Genomic DNA, 20,179 nt, shown 5'->3' with positions numbered 1-20,179 from the left:
ACTTTCTCTGATTTAAACATATTAAAGTTATATATATGGACATGAACATATATTTTTCTCATTTTTTCAACAGTTTTTAAAGAGGATGAAAGTTTAACATCCAGTGGGTAATATTTCAAATTTAATTAGGACAGGAATGTAATGTGAATATACCCTACTATGTACAAAATTGATACAGGACTTTTATCACTTTCTTGTATGAAGAGATGATTACATAATCTACAGGAAGACATGTCAATCAACCAGACCACACTATGCTGACTCCCAATAGACTATCTTTGCTCTAAACATTTTATGCAGTGGGCCAACAAAGGAGTAAACAAAACTAATTTTAAAAGTCTAAAGTCTTAGCTGTCTGGACATCAACATGACCTCCTGCATGTGTGGCAACCATGTTATAGTAAGTCTATGAACATTGACAGGGAACTTTTAACAGATAATACATCAATAAGTTGTATCATTTACATGTATTTCTACTCCTGTGGTAACAACAGTGCTATATACAAGTAGAAATTCAAAATGACAACATTTCCATAAACGAAGTCTTTTTCAAGAGATAATGCATAATATATCATAATTATGAATACATAAATAACAAGTATACTATTGATTATACTATTGATTGCTGAAAAAAACCCTGATTTCTTTTTTCCAATACTATAGCCAATTAGCCATACAGACTGCCAATGATTTCCTTTATGGCTGATTGAAATAGAACTTTAATTAGGATGATTATTTAGTTACTTTATTGACCATTTCATGATCAAGTAGCTATTTAAAACTCTTTTATTTCAGATCTCAAACCAACAGCCAGTGTCAGACTGTTAAATTTTCCTTAACCAAATCATACATCTAAATTATATTGTTAATATATCAGCATATTTTTTAGTGGACAAATAGAAGTGTGAGGAAGACTTGAAAACTTAAGAATCGATAAATCTATGTATTATCATCTCTGCTTATACAAATCATACTTAATCATACTCAGCAATAAAAGCACTGTTCCTTTGCTTTTTGTGTGCATGTACTGATTTTGTGTCATGGATGTATACCCCATATACTTTGCTTTTCTATTCTATTAAAATATATAATAGAAACTAACCTTTTAAACTAGAGTAACCTGGTGGCTGAGGTAGTGAGCCATGATGAAGTGCCACTCCATTCGGTATAGGTATACTGTGTATAGATTGTTTATGACATGAATGAATATCAGCACTGGAAGAGTGTCTCTGTTTCTCACAATTTTCACAAGAATCTGACTGAGATTGAGTTCTATTTACAAAAGTATTAGAATTACTGAGTATTGGACGAAACGTTTGTAAAGTCTGATGTCCACTCGTATGAGTACTACTTGTACTTTGAGAACTTTTCATTGAATCTGTCTCACTATTCGGATAATTTATGTCACTATCACTATTATCCCGATTCTTATGTTCATGAAAAGTTAACTGAGCTGTCATATTATTCTCCTCTTCATCAACATCACTCGGAAATATCGCTGCTCTCGGAGCACGATACTGTCCCGATGAAGATTCGTACCCAGATTCCTGTATTTGATAGTCTTGATACGGATAGCCCTGAACAGTCATAGGACCATTGTACAAGGTACCATCTGGATATGGCTGGTATCCCTGGCCTGCCACTTCACCGGGTAAAGTGGTCTCGTCAGTTGGTGTAGCACTGTACATTTCATGTCTCTTTCTAGTCTGATATATAATGATAACCCATACCAGTGATGTTCCAACCACACAACAAACTACTGCAATGATTATTATTCCTGTTGTTGTCGATTCATCACTTGGATTTGTAATAAGAGGTCCAGGTTTGGGATCAACAGATATCTGTTTATCGCCACGAAACACAACTAGCTTTGATACACCACTGACATGTCCCAGGGTATTGGTCATATTACACTTATATTCTCCTGCATCACTGGCCTGAGTTTGAACAATTATTAACAGTTGGTTATCAGCAGTAAAGAAATATCGTTGTTGATTTGATTCAAGAGGTTTGTTACTTTTATACCAAGTCAATCTAGGTTTTGGAATACCCTCTGCCATACATTCTATCACAGTTGTACCTCCCTCTTGTGTTTTCTTAATCCTTTCCATTGGTCTCACAAACGCTGGGATTTCTAAAATGGAAATTTATTTTAAATGATTTCTTTTGATTGTTATAAGAGTGAATCAAAATATTTATTGTAAACAAGAGTGCACACGCTGAAATGTCTCGCCTTCTTTACTAATCATTGATATTATGTTGATAGTCCTAAATATAAAGCTTTATTACAACTGTCACATAAACTTAACATTAACCAAGTAAACTAAACATTGACCAATGAACCATGAAAATGAGGTCAAGGTCAGATGAACCATGCTAGGCAGGCATGTACAGCTAACAATTCTTCCATACAACAAATATAGTTGACCTATTGCTTATAGTTTAAGAAAAACAGACCAAAACACAAAAACTTAACACTGAGCAATGAACCTTGAAAATGAGGTCAAGGTCAAATAAAACCTGCGTGACTGCCAAATAGATCATAAAATATTTCCATACACCAAATATAGTTGAACTATTGCATATAGTATTAGAAAAAAAGACCAAAACTCAAAAAACTTAACTTTGACCACTGAACCATGAAAATGAGGTCATGGTCAGATGACACCTGCCCGCTAGACATGTACACCTTACAATCATTCCATACACCAAATATAGTAGACCTATGGCATACAGTATAAGAAAAACAGACCAAAACACAAAAACTTAACTATAACCACTGAACCATGAAAATGAGGTCAAGGTCAGATGACACCTGCCAGTTGGACATGTACACCTTACAGTCCTTCCATACACCGAATATACAAGACCAATTGCTTATAGTATCTGAGATATGGACTTGACCACCAAAACTTAACCTTGTTCACTGATCCATAAAATGAGGTCGAGGTCAAGTGAAAACTGTCTGACTTGCAAGAGGACCTTGCAAGGTACGTACATACCAAATATAGTTGAACTATTGCATATAGTATTAGAAAAAAAGACCAAAACTCAAAAACTTAACTTTGACCACTGAACCATGAAAATGAGGTCAAGGTCAGATGACACCTGCCCGCTAGACATGTACACCTTACAATCATTCCATACACCAAATAAAGTAGACCTATGGCATACAGTATAAGAAAAACAGACCAAAACACAAAAACTTAACTATAACCACTGAACCATGAAAATGAGGTCAAGGTCAGATGACACCTGCCAGTTGGACATGTACACCTTACAGTCCTTCCATACACCGAATATACAAGACCTATTGCTTATAGTATCTGAGATATGGACTTGACCACCAAAACTTAACCTTGTTCACTGATCCATGAAATGAGGTTGAGGTCAAGTGAAAACTGTCTGACGGGCATGAGGACCTTGCAAGGTATGCACATACCAAATATAGTTATCCTATTACTTATAATAAGACAGAATCTAACATTACAAAAAATCTGAACTTTTTTTTCAAGTAGTCACTGAACCATGAAAATGAGGTCAAGGACATTGGACATGTGACTGTCGGAAACTTCGTAACATGAGGCATCCATATACAAAGTATGAAGCATCCAGACCTTCCACCTTCTAAATTATAAAGCTTTTAAGAAGTTAGCTAACGCCGCCGCCGCCGCCGCCGCCGGATCACTATCCCTATGTCGAGCTTTCTGCGACAAAAGTCGCAGGCTCGACAAAAACTCCGTTCAGCAAGCATGTGTTTGAAAGCAAACCAACAAGCAGGGTTGAGCGGTCAAAACAAGTTAAAACCCGCCACATTCTTTATGGCCTGTCCCAAGACAGGATTCTGTGATTCAGTGGTTGTTGTTGGTTCATGTCTGTTATATTCAGTCAGGGGACTTATTGAAATAAGTGATTTTTAAATCACTTATTTAAGTAGCAAATTCAAAGTTTTGTTACAAATTGTGATTTTGTAGTTTTACCAAAATTTTAAACACATAGGTTTAGATAATATCTTTTCATTAGTTAAATTGGAAAAAAATAACTTTTTGCTTCTTTTAAGCAGCAAGGTTTGTGCCTTTGATGAAATCATTTAGCTGCAAATTCTATTTTAGTTGAAAAAATGCTATAAAAATGGCTTTACATAATGAACTGTTACTTTCTTAACAGATTTTTCCCAGCAGTGGGAGTATTTTTCCTGTAAAATGCAAGGTTTCATCTTATAGATTATGTAATTTAATTCTACTGTTCGCTATCAAAATTTCACTGTTCGGGGGTGTTGAAATTAGTGGGGGTTATTAAAATAATGATACTTAAAGAAGTGATTTTTTGGAAGGAAATTGAGGTATGATACTTAAACAAGTGATTTTTATGTCATTATCCTAGATTTAGTACAAGGTCATCACCTGACATGACCCAGTCATCCTATCAACACAGATGTTGGTTCTGATAATTTTAGCAACATAATTAGTCCCTGGATCATTAGTATTCTATATTTAAAGCTACAATAAAATTAAATCACTTAGTCTAGTGATTAATTTGTACTACTTAAATAGGTGATTATTAAAGAAAGACAACTCTTACTTCCAACCTTTATGGACATAATGTTACTTGAATCAGTGATTTAAAAAATCACTCATTTAAGTAAGTCTCCTGACTGATATTTGTTTTTCTAAATTGTATTGTTATAAATTAGGTTGTTTTTTTTCTTGTTTCACATTTTTTCATGTTAGGGCCTTTAATAGCTGACTATATGGTATGGGCTTTTCTCATTGTAGAAGGCAGTATGATGACCTATAATTGCGTATATCCACGTCATTTGAACTCTGGTGGATAGATGTCTCATTGGCAATCATACCACATCTCTCTATTTTTATAAACATTCAGGTTTTCAGGAGAGTATAACATATATATGTCTAAAATAAGTGCAACAATACTAACAAAAGATAATAAACAAATATCATGAAATAATATTATATTGACAAATATTTTTTTGACATTTTCTATACAGTAAGTATACCAAATTTCTAATTTTCATTGTAAGTTAGAGCATTTTCATAGGTATTTATTTTAAGGATTTTATATATCTTGATAAATATTCTATTTTTTTCTTTTAGGATACTATTTTCAATATTTAATGATATTCATAATGATTACACAGAAACTGCTTTTTTAAGTATGAATGAGGATGTATTGCTAACTCTTTATCCCTGTTTTTGAAAGCGTTTTTATAGTTTGTAATTCAAATTTTTTACATCAGAAATTCCTATACTTACGCAAAACTGTGAGATTAAGATTAGCACTAATAGATCCTGCATCATTTTTGGCAGTGCAAGTATAAGTTCCCTCATCAAACTTCGTCACATCAAGGATGTAGAAGATATTATCGTCTGGCATAACATGCATACGCCTTTCTCTAGCTGCTGGAAAATCATCTCCTCCATTTTTGGACCAAGAAATGGTTGGATTAGGTCGACCAGTGGCAGAACATTCCAAACGTGCAGCTGACCCAACCTTGACTGTTACATCAAATGGTTTCTTCGAGAAGTGGGGGAATACTAGACCAAAAAAAAAACCAATTGTACCTTTAACTTAAATGAGCAGATTTATAGCATCTACTACTGTAAAGTCATTCAAATGTCTAAAATTCAATCCTATTGCTGTTTTTACATACTTTAATTTTTATTTTCACATTTCCATTTTATCTACACTCTATATTACACTATGTCTTTTTTGTTATTTCATTTTCTAAGGTTTGCTTTCATGTATCATCATCCTTTACTGGTAAATATTGAAAAAAGATAGCAACTTTGTTTCATACTTGTTGGTGCAAAGATCTTGATAGATGAAAAGATTTTAATTTTCAAATTTCAGAGTCAATTTTTGTTGTTCTTTTTCCGTTTAAAGATTTAGTTATTAAAGTTGTACTGTGTAAAACAATAAAATTTGTAAAGTTCATCAAAACTTGAAACAAATTAAATAATGACAAAAATATCAAAAAATAATTTAAAAAGACAAAACTTACCATGGACTTCAATGGTGGCCTTCCTAGAGTATGCTGGTCCAAAGCTGTTAGATATAAGACATTGATAGACCCCAGAATCACTGTCCTTCAAGTCATAAAGATGTAGTTTGGAGGAGTATCTAATTATCTTAGTATTATCTTTTCCTACATTATTCTCTGTTATTGGATTCAGCAGTAACTGAAATATAAACACCATCCTTAGGCTACATGTATGTACATTTGTCATATGTATCATCCTAAGACTAGATGTATGTACATTTATCATCTAAATCCCAATCAATATTACTTACATTTTCTATCACACAACCCAGAATTCCAAAAGCGAAAAACAAGGGAATTATAGCAATAATATTTCAATAGATAATAACTGATACTTTAGATTAAAATAAACATGTCCGCAAATTTTCTTTTAGAAATTATGGCTGCATTACCACATTAGTTTTCCCTGTATTTTACTGTGATAGGAATAAAAGGAGGTCATGAATCAAACATCATCACAAAAGAGGTTTTTTTTTCTAAAGTAATTATTTTCATTGGATAGACTCTTCTGCCTTGATGTTAAGGTCTGCAATATATAATAAATTAAACATTTTTGTCTCCAGCCAACTTTCTTCCAGCAATTTGACTAATTATTTTCTTTAATTTTCTTCCAGCTTAGTAAGTTCTAAAAATGTTTAGTGCCAAACATCTTCTTTTTGGGTCACAGTCACAATAATGAAACTTACCATATTGTCCTTTCTCCAATTGAATTGAGTATCTGAATCCTTGGTGCTGACAGCTTCACAGGTAAGAGTAATGTTATCTCCCTGTACAGCTTTCCTGGAGCTGGGACTGATACTGATCACTGGTTTTAATGTATTACCATCTGTAATGTAATCAATCACTTATAAGACTCAGAACCGATCTATATCATAGGAGTGCTTTCATAAAAGATTTATACCAAATACATTTGACCTTTGTTCATTAAAATCACAATACACACAAATTGATAACTCTTAAATTCATTCACTTTTAAGTTCCTTGCAAATTCAGTAGAAATCAGATAGCTTTAATCAATGTGCTATCACACATGCTATCTTCAATCACAAATGCTATCTTCAATCACACTACTGTAGAGGGGCCTCGGTGGCCAAGTGGTCTAAGTAGTTCTACTACTGTAATCACTAGCCAGTCAACACTGAGGATGTGAGTACGAACCCCGCTCGTGCGGGTGCACTCGACTCCAATCTTAATTGACTAGGATTGTCAGTTTTCCTATTGAAGGTCAGTGGTTTTCTCCGGGCACTCCGGCTTCTTTCACCTATAAAAATTGACCACCACGAAATAGCCCAAATGTGGCGCTTAAAAGTGGCGTTAAAACACCAACAATCAATCAATCACTACTGTAGATTCCTTTATTTTTCGTGGATATTTAATTTTGTGGTTTTGCCAACTGCTGCTAACAAGCCTATAAAAAATTTGAATTTTGTTGAATATTTAAATTCATGGTTCTCCTATATCCTTTGGTTTCTTAATAAATATTTAACCATTTTAGACACAACATCCTAATTTTTTTTCAATCTTTTTCCCCATTATAACTCTCTATGTCAGTTAAATATCTTTGACATATACTCTATGCATACTTTTATAATGTCTAAATATAGTTCAGAGCCAGTATAAAGCTTACCACACTTGAAAAGTTCAGGATCAATACTGAAGATACTTTTTCCCTCAAGTTCAGAAGGATGTTGACATTTAGCTGTGACAGACTTTTCAAATTTCTTGGCCATCAACCACTGTGATAACCAGGCTAGTTTACAGTCACACAAGAAGTTAGTAGAGTAAAATTTCCTGAAACAGAAAAATAACTTTCATGTTATTTTCTTTCACCAACAAGAGAAGAAGAAATATGTTGTTAAATACCATTATTTGGCGTTAAATAACAAATTTACAATAATAATCTTAAACACGATCAAAATTATGATAGCTTTATTACAAAATGAATATGATTACATAATCTGACCACTTATGCACAAACAGATCAAACATAATGTCACTGTAACAACACTAGATTATAATTTTATACATATGATCAAAGTCAGTCATTTTCTGTATTGCATTGTAGATTTGATATCATTTAATGGGAGCATGGTTATACAAACAGATATTTTGTGTTATTATGTTGCACAATATCTTGTTAAGTGAGACTGGTCTAATGAACAAACGTATAGTATAGGCAATTCCGGCGTTATATTGCTATACTTCTGTAACTGTGATAAGTTTGAGGACTGAAATCAAATATCTTAAACAAACGTGTCATATCAAATGAACATTATCTTGTGATCATCATCTGAATATCGGTAACATTTATTTATAATACACTTTCTCCTACAACTTTTATTTTTTTGGTGTGATTATATTGCCTTTTCTTATCATTATTTAATTTTTTCAAAATAATTATTACATAACAATATTGTAATAACCTAGGCAAAGACCCAAACAGGAAAAAGGACATAAAAATACTATGTTCAGATATAAAGGATCAACAAAACAATAAAATTAACTGTGTCAATTAAAGATCTGACTAATAGGTATACTTACAATGAATCCATCTCAACCATGGTCTCAAAAGCATTTGACTGGATGGTAGATATTGCATTATTGAGAAGATTTAATGTTTTCACTTTGATTAGACCATTAAAAGCATTCTTGGCAATAGACTTGATTTTGTTGTTCTCCAAACTTAGACTTTCCAAATTATGTAGTTCACTGAAGGTTCCATTCATATCTTCTATTGTCCAGGAAAGTTCATTGTTACTTAATTCTCTGTAAAATAATTAAATATCATATAAAATTGGAAAACAAAATGTAAAACTAAGCTAATACATGTACCAAAAAAAATTCAAATATTCATTTATAGTTTGAACAATATTCATTTTGAAAACATGCATATCACTTATATAATTTATCAATATCATCATGGGTAATGAAAGCTAACATATCTTTTTATCTGAATGTGTAGCTACACAAGAATAGCTTATTACAAAAAACTGTTTCCATGTTATACATATATTGTGTACAATTCATTATGTCAGTTCAATATATAAGCAGAAAATCTTTTTCAGAAATAATCAGTCTGACAATGAATGATGACAGTAATTTACAAAGAAAAATGCTGTTAAAATAATACCATCTCTCATTCTGACAAAGTTCTTTCTGCTTTGTCAAAGACATGGATTGCTTTATCATATATGTTCTTTGTAATGATACTTTGGACATACTGGTCCATCAAAATCATAATAACTGCAGCAAGAAAATGCTGAAAGCTTTTTAAAAAAATCTGCCAAAACTGCTCATGACAGATTGGTAATCTTAATCAAAATACCGACAGAAAATTGATACATCAACCTGTCACAATTGTAAATTCACGATGAAGGCCATTTCACTATATATTTGTTATCTTTTTGTTTTAATCACGGTTTTCTTATTATAAGTCACAAATATGACTTAACAATACCTAATGAACAATACATTCATATAGCTAAATAACATATCATGGGACTTTCAATCAAGTGATCATAAAAAATTGACACTAAAATTAGGAAATGCATGGCTTAATCCCCAATATTCAAATATGTTTATATACGACTGTTGACAGATTATACGTACAGTTCAGTGAGAAAGACCAAATCATGGAAAGATCCTTCTTCAATGTTCTGAATGTTGTTATTCTTCAATAATAGCACATTAGTTGCCATCAGGTTCTTGAAGGATTCTTTGACAATAGCCTTCAGCTTGTTATGAGACAAATCTCTGTAAAAGACAAAATGAATTATTTAGTTAGTTAGTTGGGGGTGTTTAACGTCTAACGCAACAATATAATGCTCTAAGTCGGATGGAAAAGAATTAGTAAAATAGTGCACACAGAATGACATCAGAGTTGGTAAGTACATGGAAATGCACTTTATAACTAAAACTCAACAATCATTTGTTTCATCTATGAATACAGAATATCTGTAGTATTGCCCTTTTTTAATTAGCTATTAATTATCATATGCTACATATCATAAATAAACAGCTGTGTCATCATCGCATGACACTCTTTCTCCTTATTTTCACTCCTTAAGTTCAATAACTCGAAAACAACAAATCTGAAATATTTTAAAATTTAAAGTTTGGAAGCTACAACTGGTTGTAAGGCTGTTCTAAACTTTTGTTGGATTCCGTAAAAGAAAACTAGTTATGACAAAAGACACTTTAAAAAATTGTAAATAATTCCATGCAAGTAAAGTAACATAACTTTTGAAAGGTAAATTTAACTTTTTCCCAAACGAAAATTCAATATGGTGACAGAGAGGCAGATAGAAGAATAGTGACAGAGAGACAGATAGAAGAATGATAGAAGAATGGTGACAGAGAGACAGATAGAAGAATGGTAACAGAGAGACAGATAGAAAAATGGTGACAGAGAGACAGATAGAAGAATGGTGACAGAGAGACAGATAGAAGAATGGTGGCAGCGAGACAAGATAGAAGAATGGTGACAGAGAGACAGATAGAAGAATGGTGACAGAGGCAGATAGAAGAATGGTGACAGAGAGACAGATAGAAGAATGGCGACAGAGAGAGAGAGAGAAGAATGGTGACAGAGAAACAGGTAGAAGAATGGTGACAGAGAGACAGATAGAAGAATGGTGACAGAGACAGATAGAAGAATGGTGACAGAGACAGATAGAAGAATGGTGACAGAGAGACAGAGAGAAGAATGGTGACAGAGAGGCAGATAGAAGAATGGTGACAGAGAGACAGATACAAGAATGGTGACAGAGCAAGAGACAGATAGAAGAAAACATGATACATGTACTCTAAGTTCTGTAGTGAGTGATGAAAACTATGACTGTTCTTGTAAATAACATTGTATCCAATTCTTTCATACCTTCAGTCATTCTTTCATACCTAATCTGACCTTATATCTTAACAGATAGTTAAATCTGATTGTTCTACTACCAAAGTAAAATCTTAGATTAGAAATGATTTTTTTTTTATATATAAAACTGGAAAACTGATCTTAAAAACACACACACAAACAAAAACAATTATTCTCATGAGAGCAATACATTATAATAATTCCATGAGACATAAACATTCTGCTCAAAACCAATACAAAATAGTTTTGCCTCCTTTTTTAAGGTGTCACTTGTTTGACAACATCCTAGTTTAGACTACTTGTCTGTAGACACTCTTTTGTCTACTTGGCAACAATTTCTCACCTTACACAAAATCAATCATACATGATGCTGCTATAAAATGACAGGTTGTTTGTTTAAGTAGTTAACCTTTAAAATAGATTTTACTAATGAAATTTGTGCCAACATTCCCACAATGCTTAGGTTTCCTCATAGCCATTTGCTAAACACATTTATATCACACTTGCATCTGCAATAATCAACATATTATTAAAACTGGGATATTTTTGTAAAATTATCAAATTCAAAACTGATGTTTGAAAAGTATTCACTAATAAGCATATCATTAAAACATGGAAATTTTTGTCAAAGATATAGAATTTTAGAACATACATTTTAAACTTTTTAATGAATTTTATAACTGGATGTTTGGAAAGTATTCAATAATCAACATATCAAAACATGGAAATTTTTGTCAAGGTTATAAAATTTTTAAAACTAATATTTGAAAGTACTAAAATCTGTCAAGTGGAAGCTGTTGCAGAAATAATTCTTCAAACTGCACACATTAAGTAATTATTTGCGAATGTTCTTTATCTGTGAAAATTTAATACAGATAATAAATCATTTTCTCTCCTTCAAATCAGATATTAACTTTTTTTCTGCAGATGGTAAGGTAAAAAAGGGGTGGAGATTTGGCTTCTGTCTATTTATTTTTTGTTTAAATCTGAGTAGTTTTGCATGTTAAGTTAAATGTGTGAGTAATCTACTGATTTCCATTCTAATTATCACACAGAAATAAGCAATTAATTTTACTGGATGCACCCAATAAATATTCACTATAAAATGATCAAATTTCAAGGTGCACTTCTTTTTATGTTTTTCTGAAAGTATGTTTTTATATATAAATATTCAGTGATTTACTGTTGTATGCCTTCTCTACACAAAAGTTATAGATTCACTGTTTAATGCATGAAGTTAATGTTTCATGCTTGAAGACACTTAAATCAATATAAACTTATGTTTTTGTGTGAAAGGTTTCATTCAAATAGTCAAGAAACATACCACAACCAAAATCCACTTTTCTAACACACGAAAAATAAGGCATTAACTATTTTCTTATGTCATATGATGATAGTGATGGAGAGGGTTTAATATAAAATAGCAACTCCTTCGTCAGAAGTTTAGTTTGCTTTTTATTTCTGAACTGTTTGATCAACATTACTTGAAATAAGAAGAGAAGATTAGGGAAATGTTAATGGAAGTAGGATTAATAAGACAAATAAAACACAACAAAATAACCATTCTGGTTATACTTTACTTTAGGTCTTCAAGACAAATGTGTTTAACTGTCTTTGTAAACTGTCTCAATCTAACTTGATCTTTGATCTAATTAAAAGCAGGTTTTATCTATTGGTCAAATTTAAGGTTAAAAACAGAAAAAAGACCAATGATACTTTTCACGTACATTTTTATGGCATGACTTTTATAAACATGACTATTCGTACAAACCTGAAGAAAGATAACTCTTCACTTATCATTTGAATATTTGAAATATGATAAATTAGGTTTGTGATATTATGTTTAATTTGAATGTTTATAACACCTGTTTAATTGGCTGTGTGTCAATAAAGGAAACATACCTTTATAGATATACAGGTGGGTATAACTGATTGTATCTCTTTGTTGGGTGTATTATAAAGTCACAGTAAAACCTTGTATTATCCAAACTTTTAATCATTATCATTCAAATATCTTACAAAGGCCATGACATTCAAATTTTGATTTAAGCTCAAAATTTTCATTACAGTTTTAATAAAGAAGAAAATAAATTATCATAAAAACGTATGATGAAAATAAGGATAAAGTTTGACAGTGCATAACTAGTTTTTAGAAAATCTTCAATGAACACATGTCTTCAGAAGATAGCCTCTGTTTCTCTATCAAAAGTAAGATAACAATGCTTTTTAATTAAACAAAAATACACAATTCTTTCTACCAATGAAATGCCTTGGTGTTATATGCTGGAATTTACACACATGTTGTAGCACTTGACGAAAGTATGTTTGTCAGACAAAGCACGTTTTTAATTAGTACCAACAGATAATGTGGCAACCAAACTATTTTTTTATATAATACAGCTAATTAACAAATTAACCATATCTTATAGACAATTAATTTCATTAGTGATAATGAATATTTAAGTAAACAGATTATGATAAGCCACAACTATTCAGTAAAAGTTTTTTCATTTATAAAGGTAATCCATATAAAAAAAAAGGTTACCATCCTAAATATATGAGTAAATGGTGATAAATAAAACACCATTTCAGATAGAAGGTCAACATTTTTGGGGTCACAAAATTATAAAACATTTTTGCATGCATATCAAATAACAAATAAATGATATTCTCAAAATAATTTACCTATGGTTATCAGTTTGTTATCAAAGATGTTCATTTCTGAAATTTTACTCATCATGTCCTGACGTTTATTGCAACAAAGCAAAACGTTCATTTCTTTTCTTAAACATCTTCACCATGCTAAAACTTAAGTTTAAAGGTATTATGAAATTTACTTTTCATGAACTAGTGGTCTGCTTGGAAGTCCTTCATGAGATGTTTCGTCTTTTCCCCATTAAGTTTGCCCATTCCTTATACCTATTTTCTTTAGTGTATAATTCATTATAAAAATTCACCTTCATAGGATCAAATGGGAGAAGTAATCACTAATATCTATTGGGAGAGCTTATAAGGAGGAATTTTAGACTCCCATTAATCTAAACCAAGCCTTGTGTATGAAACAATCTTTATATATTCTGATGGGGACTTTTACGCACCATCTTTTATATATAATCAGCAATTAACACCTGATAATAAGACAACCCCTGGATATTGTCCAAATATTCTACTGTATAATACCTAATTATCCCCAAAAAACATATGGTTTAAGTCTGTAATGTTATTTTATCGAATCTAGTGAATTTGAAGCCAGATTTGCTCTGGTGTGACATGTATCCATCAATAACTCTTAGTGTATAATTTGTATTACACACAAGATACAGCTGTAACTTGTAAATAAACATATGCTTTAGTGAAGAAATAAGGAAACTACATTATTTGATCCATATTGAATACTCAAGAGTTGTTAGGACTTCAAAAAGAACTGTTAGAATTTAATGACCACACAAATGCCTCTGAACATGCCTTACAAAAATGTAGAACAAAGAACTGAAGATATTAATTGCCAGAATTCATCAAGAAATGGAAACAAACTTCTAAATTAAGTTGTTAAAAGGGACATTACTCCTGTTACAAGTTATTCAAATTCTTGATGAGGAATAGGCGTTGGTATAAAGACATATCATCTGACCCAAGAACATGTTTCATTTTTATTTCCTATTGAATTTCATATTTTCTATTCAAAACAGAATATATTTTATGAATAAACAGTGTAGATAGAGATCAATTTCTGTATTGTAAAAGTATAGCACTGTTTCATTATAACAAGTTCTATTTTCACACCAATTCAAGCACCTGGTGCATTTTTATTGACAGCTGAATAAAGGAAAGAGCTCTTATCAAATGTTATTTCATAAGAAATCAATTCTGATAACAATAGAATTATCAATTTGGCATTCAAATGAAAGTTATTCCTTCTCAAATTATTGAGTTTACTATTGAAATAAGTCTGCTGAAGTTGCTGTCATTAAAGTTAATTTTGTTGGATGACATGTGTTTTAATCTGATATAATATCATACAAATCAGATCTCAGCTATTGACAGTTTCATAGCAATTTAATTTTATGAATGCATGTAGCATTGTGATATGTTTCCATGTTGAAAAAGAAAGATTTCTTATATATTACTGTAAATTCTGAAATTAATGCATGCATTTATTACTGTGAACCCTGGAACCAGACAAAAATTTGAAATGCGAAAAATCACATTACTGAAATTATGTGATTTTTATTATTGCCAACCTGATAATGTCACGTTTTTAGCATTAATAATATTAATAATGTTTAAAAACATATCAATAATTTCTGAATTTACAGTACCATTAAATTTCAGATTTGTTTGTCTTCGAGGATGGGAAACAAACCCTTGTCCAGAGAACTGACCCTAGTCATAACTGGTATACATGTGCTTGTAGATAAAGGGAGATGTGGGGAAAATTCAATGGAACAGCAATCCAACAGTAAAACAGACCTATCCAGTCATGAGGAGATAACTATACAAACATTTATCTATGCAGCCATACCATCTGTATATTTTATTGCACATTAATGTTTGAAGTAATGATCCAAACACCTGCTAATTAAATATTTCCACCTGTCCTCAGCACAAATTATGCATTTCTATATTTCTTTTTATTTTTCTCTGATTAGATGTTCCATCCAAGTATCAGATAATACTTTCAGTCATGTGCAGCAATATTACACAAGCCAGAACATTCTAGGGTGGATGCTATCTAAACTACATTTTTCTTTTTAAAACATAATTATTTTTTACATAATTGGCCATAAAACTGAAAAACTTAAATTAGCTGATGTAAAAAAAAAAGCAAATTGGCAGTAAAAGTTATCATTTATATGTGCCAGCCGAATAAGATTGTGTACTTACAGTTTTACCAGTTTTGGGCAGTACTGCCAACTGTTGGCTTCAATTCTTGTTATCTTATTGTGATGGAGAGAGCTGAAATAAAAAACAAAGCTAGTCATTTTTGCTTATACAAAACATTTTTGAAGCTCTTAAAATTTTTGGTGAAATAATGATGGATTGTTCTATAACATAACCTCCAAGAGACTGTCATTATGTCATCTATTTCAACTTTTCTAGTATTTTCAGATCTATGTTGGCCAACAATTCTGTATTCTTGAAACTTTCCTTCATTTCATGTTTTTCTTTCAATCCAAAGTTGATCATCTAATTTTCAATAAATAAGTAAAGCATTCCAATAATTTAAGTTTAATGGTATTCTTGAAGGATACAGATGTCTGAACATGAGAGATGATTTCTTTCAAGGCTTTTCAAAATATATGAAATGGTGCAAGTAATTTGATCATAAATAAAAATAGCATGACGAATTACAAAATATCTTCACACTTTCATAATCACATGAAAAGGAGCAAAAATTACATGAACATTTTTTTTTCAATTTATGAATTTAGAAGTCAAAGTAGAAGTCATAAACATAAAATTTTAATGTTTGTCAAATCACCCGAGAAACTTAAAACTTGGTGTTCATGATGACAAAATAGGGAATGAATTCATTAGTAAGTCCGTGCTATAAAGGTGCTATTGAAACAGGATGACCAAACTGACACGTTAATGTGACTGAAGCATGAGAAGGCAGCTTAAGATTTTATATTCAATGTCGTAAACAATAAACAACACAATTTTCAACAATTCAAATCTTCCATACTACATTTATGTCGTAAGCAATATATTTCAATTGAAATTTTTAATCACCACAACCCAATTTATCAATTTCTTTCTTTAGACCATGCATCTGCATATGGCTAGCGTATTATCCTCAGCTTTCACTAGATGAACAGGTTAGTGAAGCATAAGATATATCTGAACTATAGAAAGGAGAGAAAAAAAAGCCTAGGTTGATTATTCAAAGCTTATTCATTCAAACTCTCTCATCCATGGAGTATATTCAGGTGACTGACAGATGAAATTTCATTGAAGGAGAATTTGTGATTTCTCCCATAAGTGTTAACAGACATATGTATAACATATCTTAAAAGACATTTAATTTACTTCTAGAATGTTTTGACAGGGTTCACTTCTAAAGGGCAGTACAGTTAACCTTTAAACTGTCCAAATTCAATCATTTCTATAATGACCATTCAAGCTGTACAATTTATTAGCAAGACAAAGTAAATTAACATGTGTGGTTCTGGTAACAAGCTGAAGAAATATAGGATCAATAAAAAAATTAATATTGATTGTTTAATGTCCAGTGGCAATTATTTCATGCATTTTCAAGACAACCTATAATATTGACCGACATGCACATTTGCGACAAATATTTCATACATATTCAGGACGAGTACACATTGGAATGTCTAATAATTGGACCAAATTACTTTCTTCCTTACTAGTATGCATTCAGAAAACAGTTGTTATTTTAGTCAAAATTTGATTGAACTTCAACATCTTTTGGTGAATCTTGCTTTTTCATTCTGATTGCTTTGGGGGCAAAGCAGTGGCAACTATAAACTGCTAAAAAGAATTTTGGTGCAGCTTTAAAACTCACATTTAAATATGTGTAAACCATACTTTTTCCCAAAGATTAATAATATAATTGTGAAATAAATGTGGAATGTGTCCATGGGACACAGATGATGTCCCCGCTTGCATATCATATAAAGTTATAAAGGGATATAACTGAAGAACGGTAAAAGTGACACTACCCAAATTTGTACTTGATCTGAGTTTTGTGGTAATAGGCATTGTGTATAAGTTTCATAACATTTGGTTGAGACAAACTAAAGAAAGAGAACGGAAACGAATATTTCAGCAATTTTTCAATTAGTAAAGGGGCATAACTCTAGAACTGTAATAGTGACGCCAACAAAATTCATATTTGATCTGTGTTTTTTATTGTAATAAGCGTTGTGTATAAGTTTCATAAGATTTCGTTGAGGCACACTCAAGTTAGAGAACGGAAACGAAAAATTCTGCAATTTTTCCATTTGTATAGGGGCATAACTCTAGAACGATAAAAGTGACGCCACCAAAATTTATTCTTGATCTGTGTTTTGGTAATAATAAGCATTGTGTATAAGTTTTATAACATTTGGTTGAGGAAAACTTAAGGTAGAGAACAGAAACAAAATTTCAGCAATTTTTCAATTTGTAAAGGGGCATAACTCTAGAACGGTAAAAGTGAAGCCACCAAAATTCAAACTTGATCTGTGTTTTGTGGTAATAAGCATTGTGTATAAGTTTCATAACATTTGGTTGAGGCAAACAAAAGTTAGAGAACGGAAACCAATTTTGGTACGTATGTATGTACAGACGGAGAAGGGTAAAACTTAATGCCCCATCCGCTACGGCGGGGCATACAAATGATGAATCCTTATACAATACAATGTTATATAGTCAAAATGACACTATCCCTGATAAAAATATCTAATCAAAATTCAATGATGCAAGTATCAAAAGAATTAAAGAAACATTTTCTTTTATTAAGATTCATTTTTTAACTGTGATTAAATTTTTCCAATAACAAGTAACATTTGACCTTTTGAAGATCAGTACAAAGCAAGGTCAAGATACTTAATATTCACTTTTAACAACATTTATTTTTACCTGTCACCTACTGTGCACAAAAATTGGTCATGATTAGAATAACCTTGCTGTAACAGGGCTCCAATTTGTAAACAATGACAGACTTGTGACTTTGCATAAGTGGGAAATTGAGATTTTGTCACATAAATGTTTGCTGGATTGCTCCTACTGGTTACATCTGGCCCATTACAAAACAATATCCAACAGTGAAGACAATTAATCACTTATTCCATCATTAAAACAGGTTATAGATGCATAGTGATTTGACTGAATTATTCTTTACAAGTTCAGAATACTTTGCATTTCATTTAAATGTGAAAGATGTAAAATTAAAGGTCCTATGGGTTCCAGTTCAAAATGTAGTTATACACCTATATTGCTATAACAAACACTGACAGAAACAGGTATTTGAATTTTCACTCAAATTTCAGTATGTTTGTAAAAAAAATTCAGTACATTTATATTCTTATTTTTTGTCGTGAGAACATGAACTCAGAATGAAAGTTAGCAGTTTGTTTTCTAGAGTAAAAACTAACTTTCTACATCTTAAATGCTTCATATATTTTCCGTGCTCTACATATGCCTCCCTTATTTTGTATTTTACTTTTGCTTTGGCCATTTTATTTCAACTAATCAATCTGAATACTGATAAACTTACATTTCTTTAAGAGACTTCAAATCATACAGCCATTTACTGGAAACAGTGGTAATATTGTTGTGGTCCAGTTGTCTGGAAGGCAAAAATATTTATAACAATTAATTTATGTTGTCATGAAAAAAATACCACAAATCTATTCTATAGTACAAGAAGGACAGTCTTTGATGACATCATCAGTACACATATATATTATATGGAATCATTTCAACTTAAAATTTAATTGATTTTGTCCAAAATATATAACTTTAAATATGTTTATACTTATTCCTTTTCTAATAAAAATAACGTGAATTAGGAAAAATAGGATGGAAAACAAAGAAAAAATCACAATCACTTCATTATTTTCTTCTGAAATTGTCTTCTGAAACTCCAAAGTTTGGTTGTTTCACTTTATTTTATTTCATATTTATAGAGTGAAATAACAATCATTTGAAAAGTAGAAAAAATCTAAATATTTACATAATATATATTAATACAACTATTTTTCCAGCACCTGCATAAGCAGTAATCAATTCCTGTGAGAGACTGGTCAGGGATGGGAATGACTATACCTCCTGCTACATAACGATTCTAGCTTCTGCAAGTTAGGTTTATTTTAGAAATCAAATGAGAGATTCGGATTGTAGCAGGGTGTATCTTACGTACACTAAGGATCATATGAAGGATAATTAGCAAAACAAATGGTTCACAAAGTAGCTGACTACGATACCCTATACCTGAATACTGATAGAAACCAAAACTTTCTAACCTGCAAATCTACTTATGTTGCTAATGACCGTTTCAAAAACAGAAGGTGAAGATATTATAACAAATGTTTAAGTGAGATTGATTACAATGAGAATTTTACAGCAGTTATCACTGATAAAAACTTCATTGTTTATCCATGTTTTCCTTACTTTTTGTGTCAGGGTTTAGAAAGTTTTTGTAATAAAGAAAATATTTGGTAAATATAATACTTCTAAATCACATTTTTCAATCTTCAGCAATAAATCATGAAAAAATCTACATTCAAACAGATGTCCAGCAA

The 20,179-nt window shown here is 31.3% G+C and overlaps 1 protein-coding gene across 1 annotated transcript in view; it reads right to left on the bottom strand.

Annotated features, from left to right (window-relative positions):
* The window catches only part of LOC127729885 (leucine-rich repeats and immunoglobulin-like domains protein 3), a 50,975-nt gene that overhangs the window by 10,051 nt on the left and 20,745 nt on the right, over window positions 1-20,179 (bottom strand). The window contains exons 8-16 of the mRNA XM_052237823.1: window positions 19,153-19,224; window positions 15,813-15,884; window positions 9,671-9,814; window positions 8,603-8,827; window positions 7,689-7,852; window positions 6,748-6,887; window positions 6,023-6,200; window positions 5,274-5,555; window positions 1,103-2,134 (exon numbers count right to left, since the gene is read on the bottom strand). Coding sequence (XP_052093783.1) covers window positions 1,103-2,134; window positions 5,274-5,555; window positions 6,023-6,200; window positions 6,748-6,887; window positions 7,689-7,852; window positions 8,603-8,827; window positions 9,671-9,814; window positions 15,813-15,884; window positions 19,153-19,224 — 2,309 coding nt within the window. The remainder of the gene's footprint in view (window positions 1-1,102; window positions 2,135-5,273; window positions 5,556-6,022; window positions 6,201-6,747; window positions 6,888-7,688; window positions 7,853-8,602; window positions 8,828-9,670; window positions 9,815-15,812; window positions 15,885-19,152; window positions 19,225-20,179) is intronic.

Source organism: Mytilus californianus, unplaced genomic scaffold, assembly GCF_021869535.1.
Source record: "Mytilus californianus isolate M0D057914Y unplaced genomic scaffold, xbMytCali1.0.p SCAF_1, whole genome shotgun sequence".
Lineage (NCBI taxonomy): Eukaryota > Metazoa > Mollusca > Bivalvia > Mytilida > Mytilidae > Mytilus > Mytilus californianus.
This window is presented reverse-complemented; position numbering and strand designations above follow the sequence as displayed.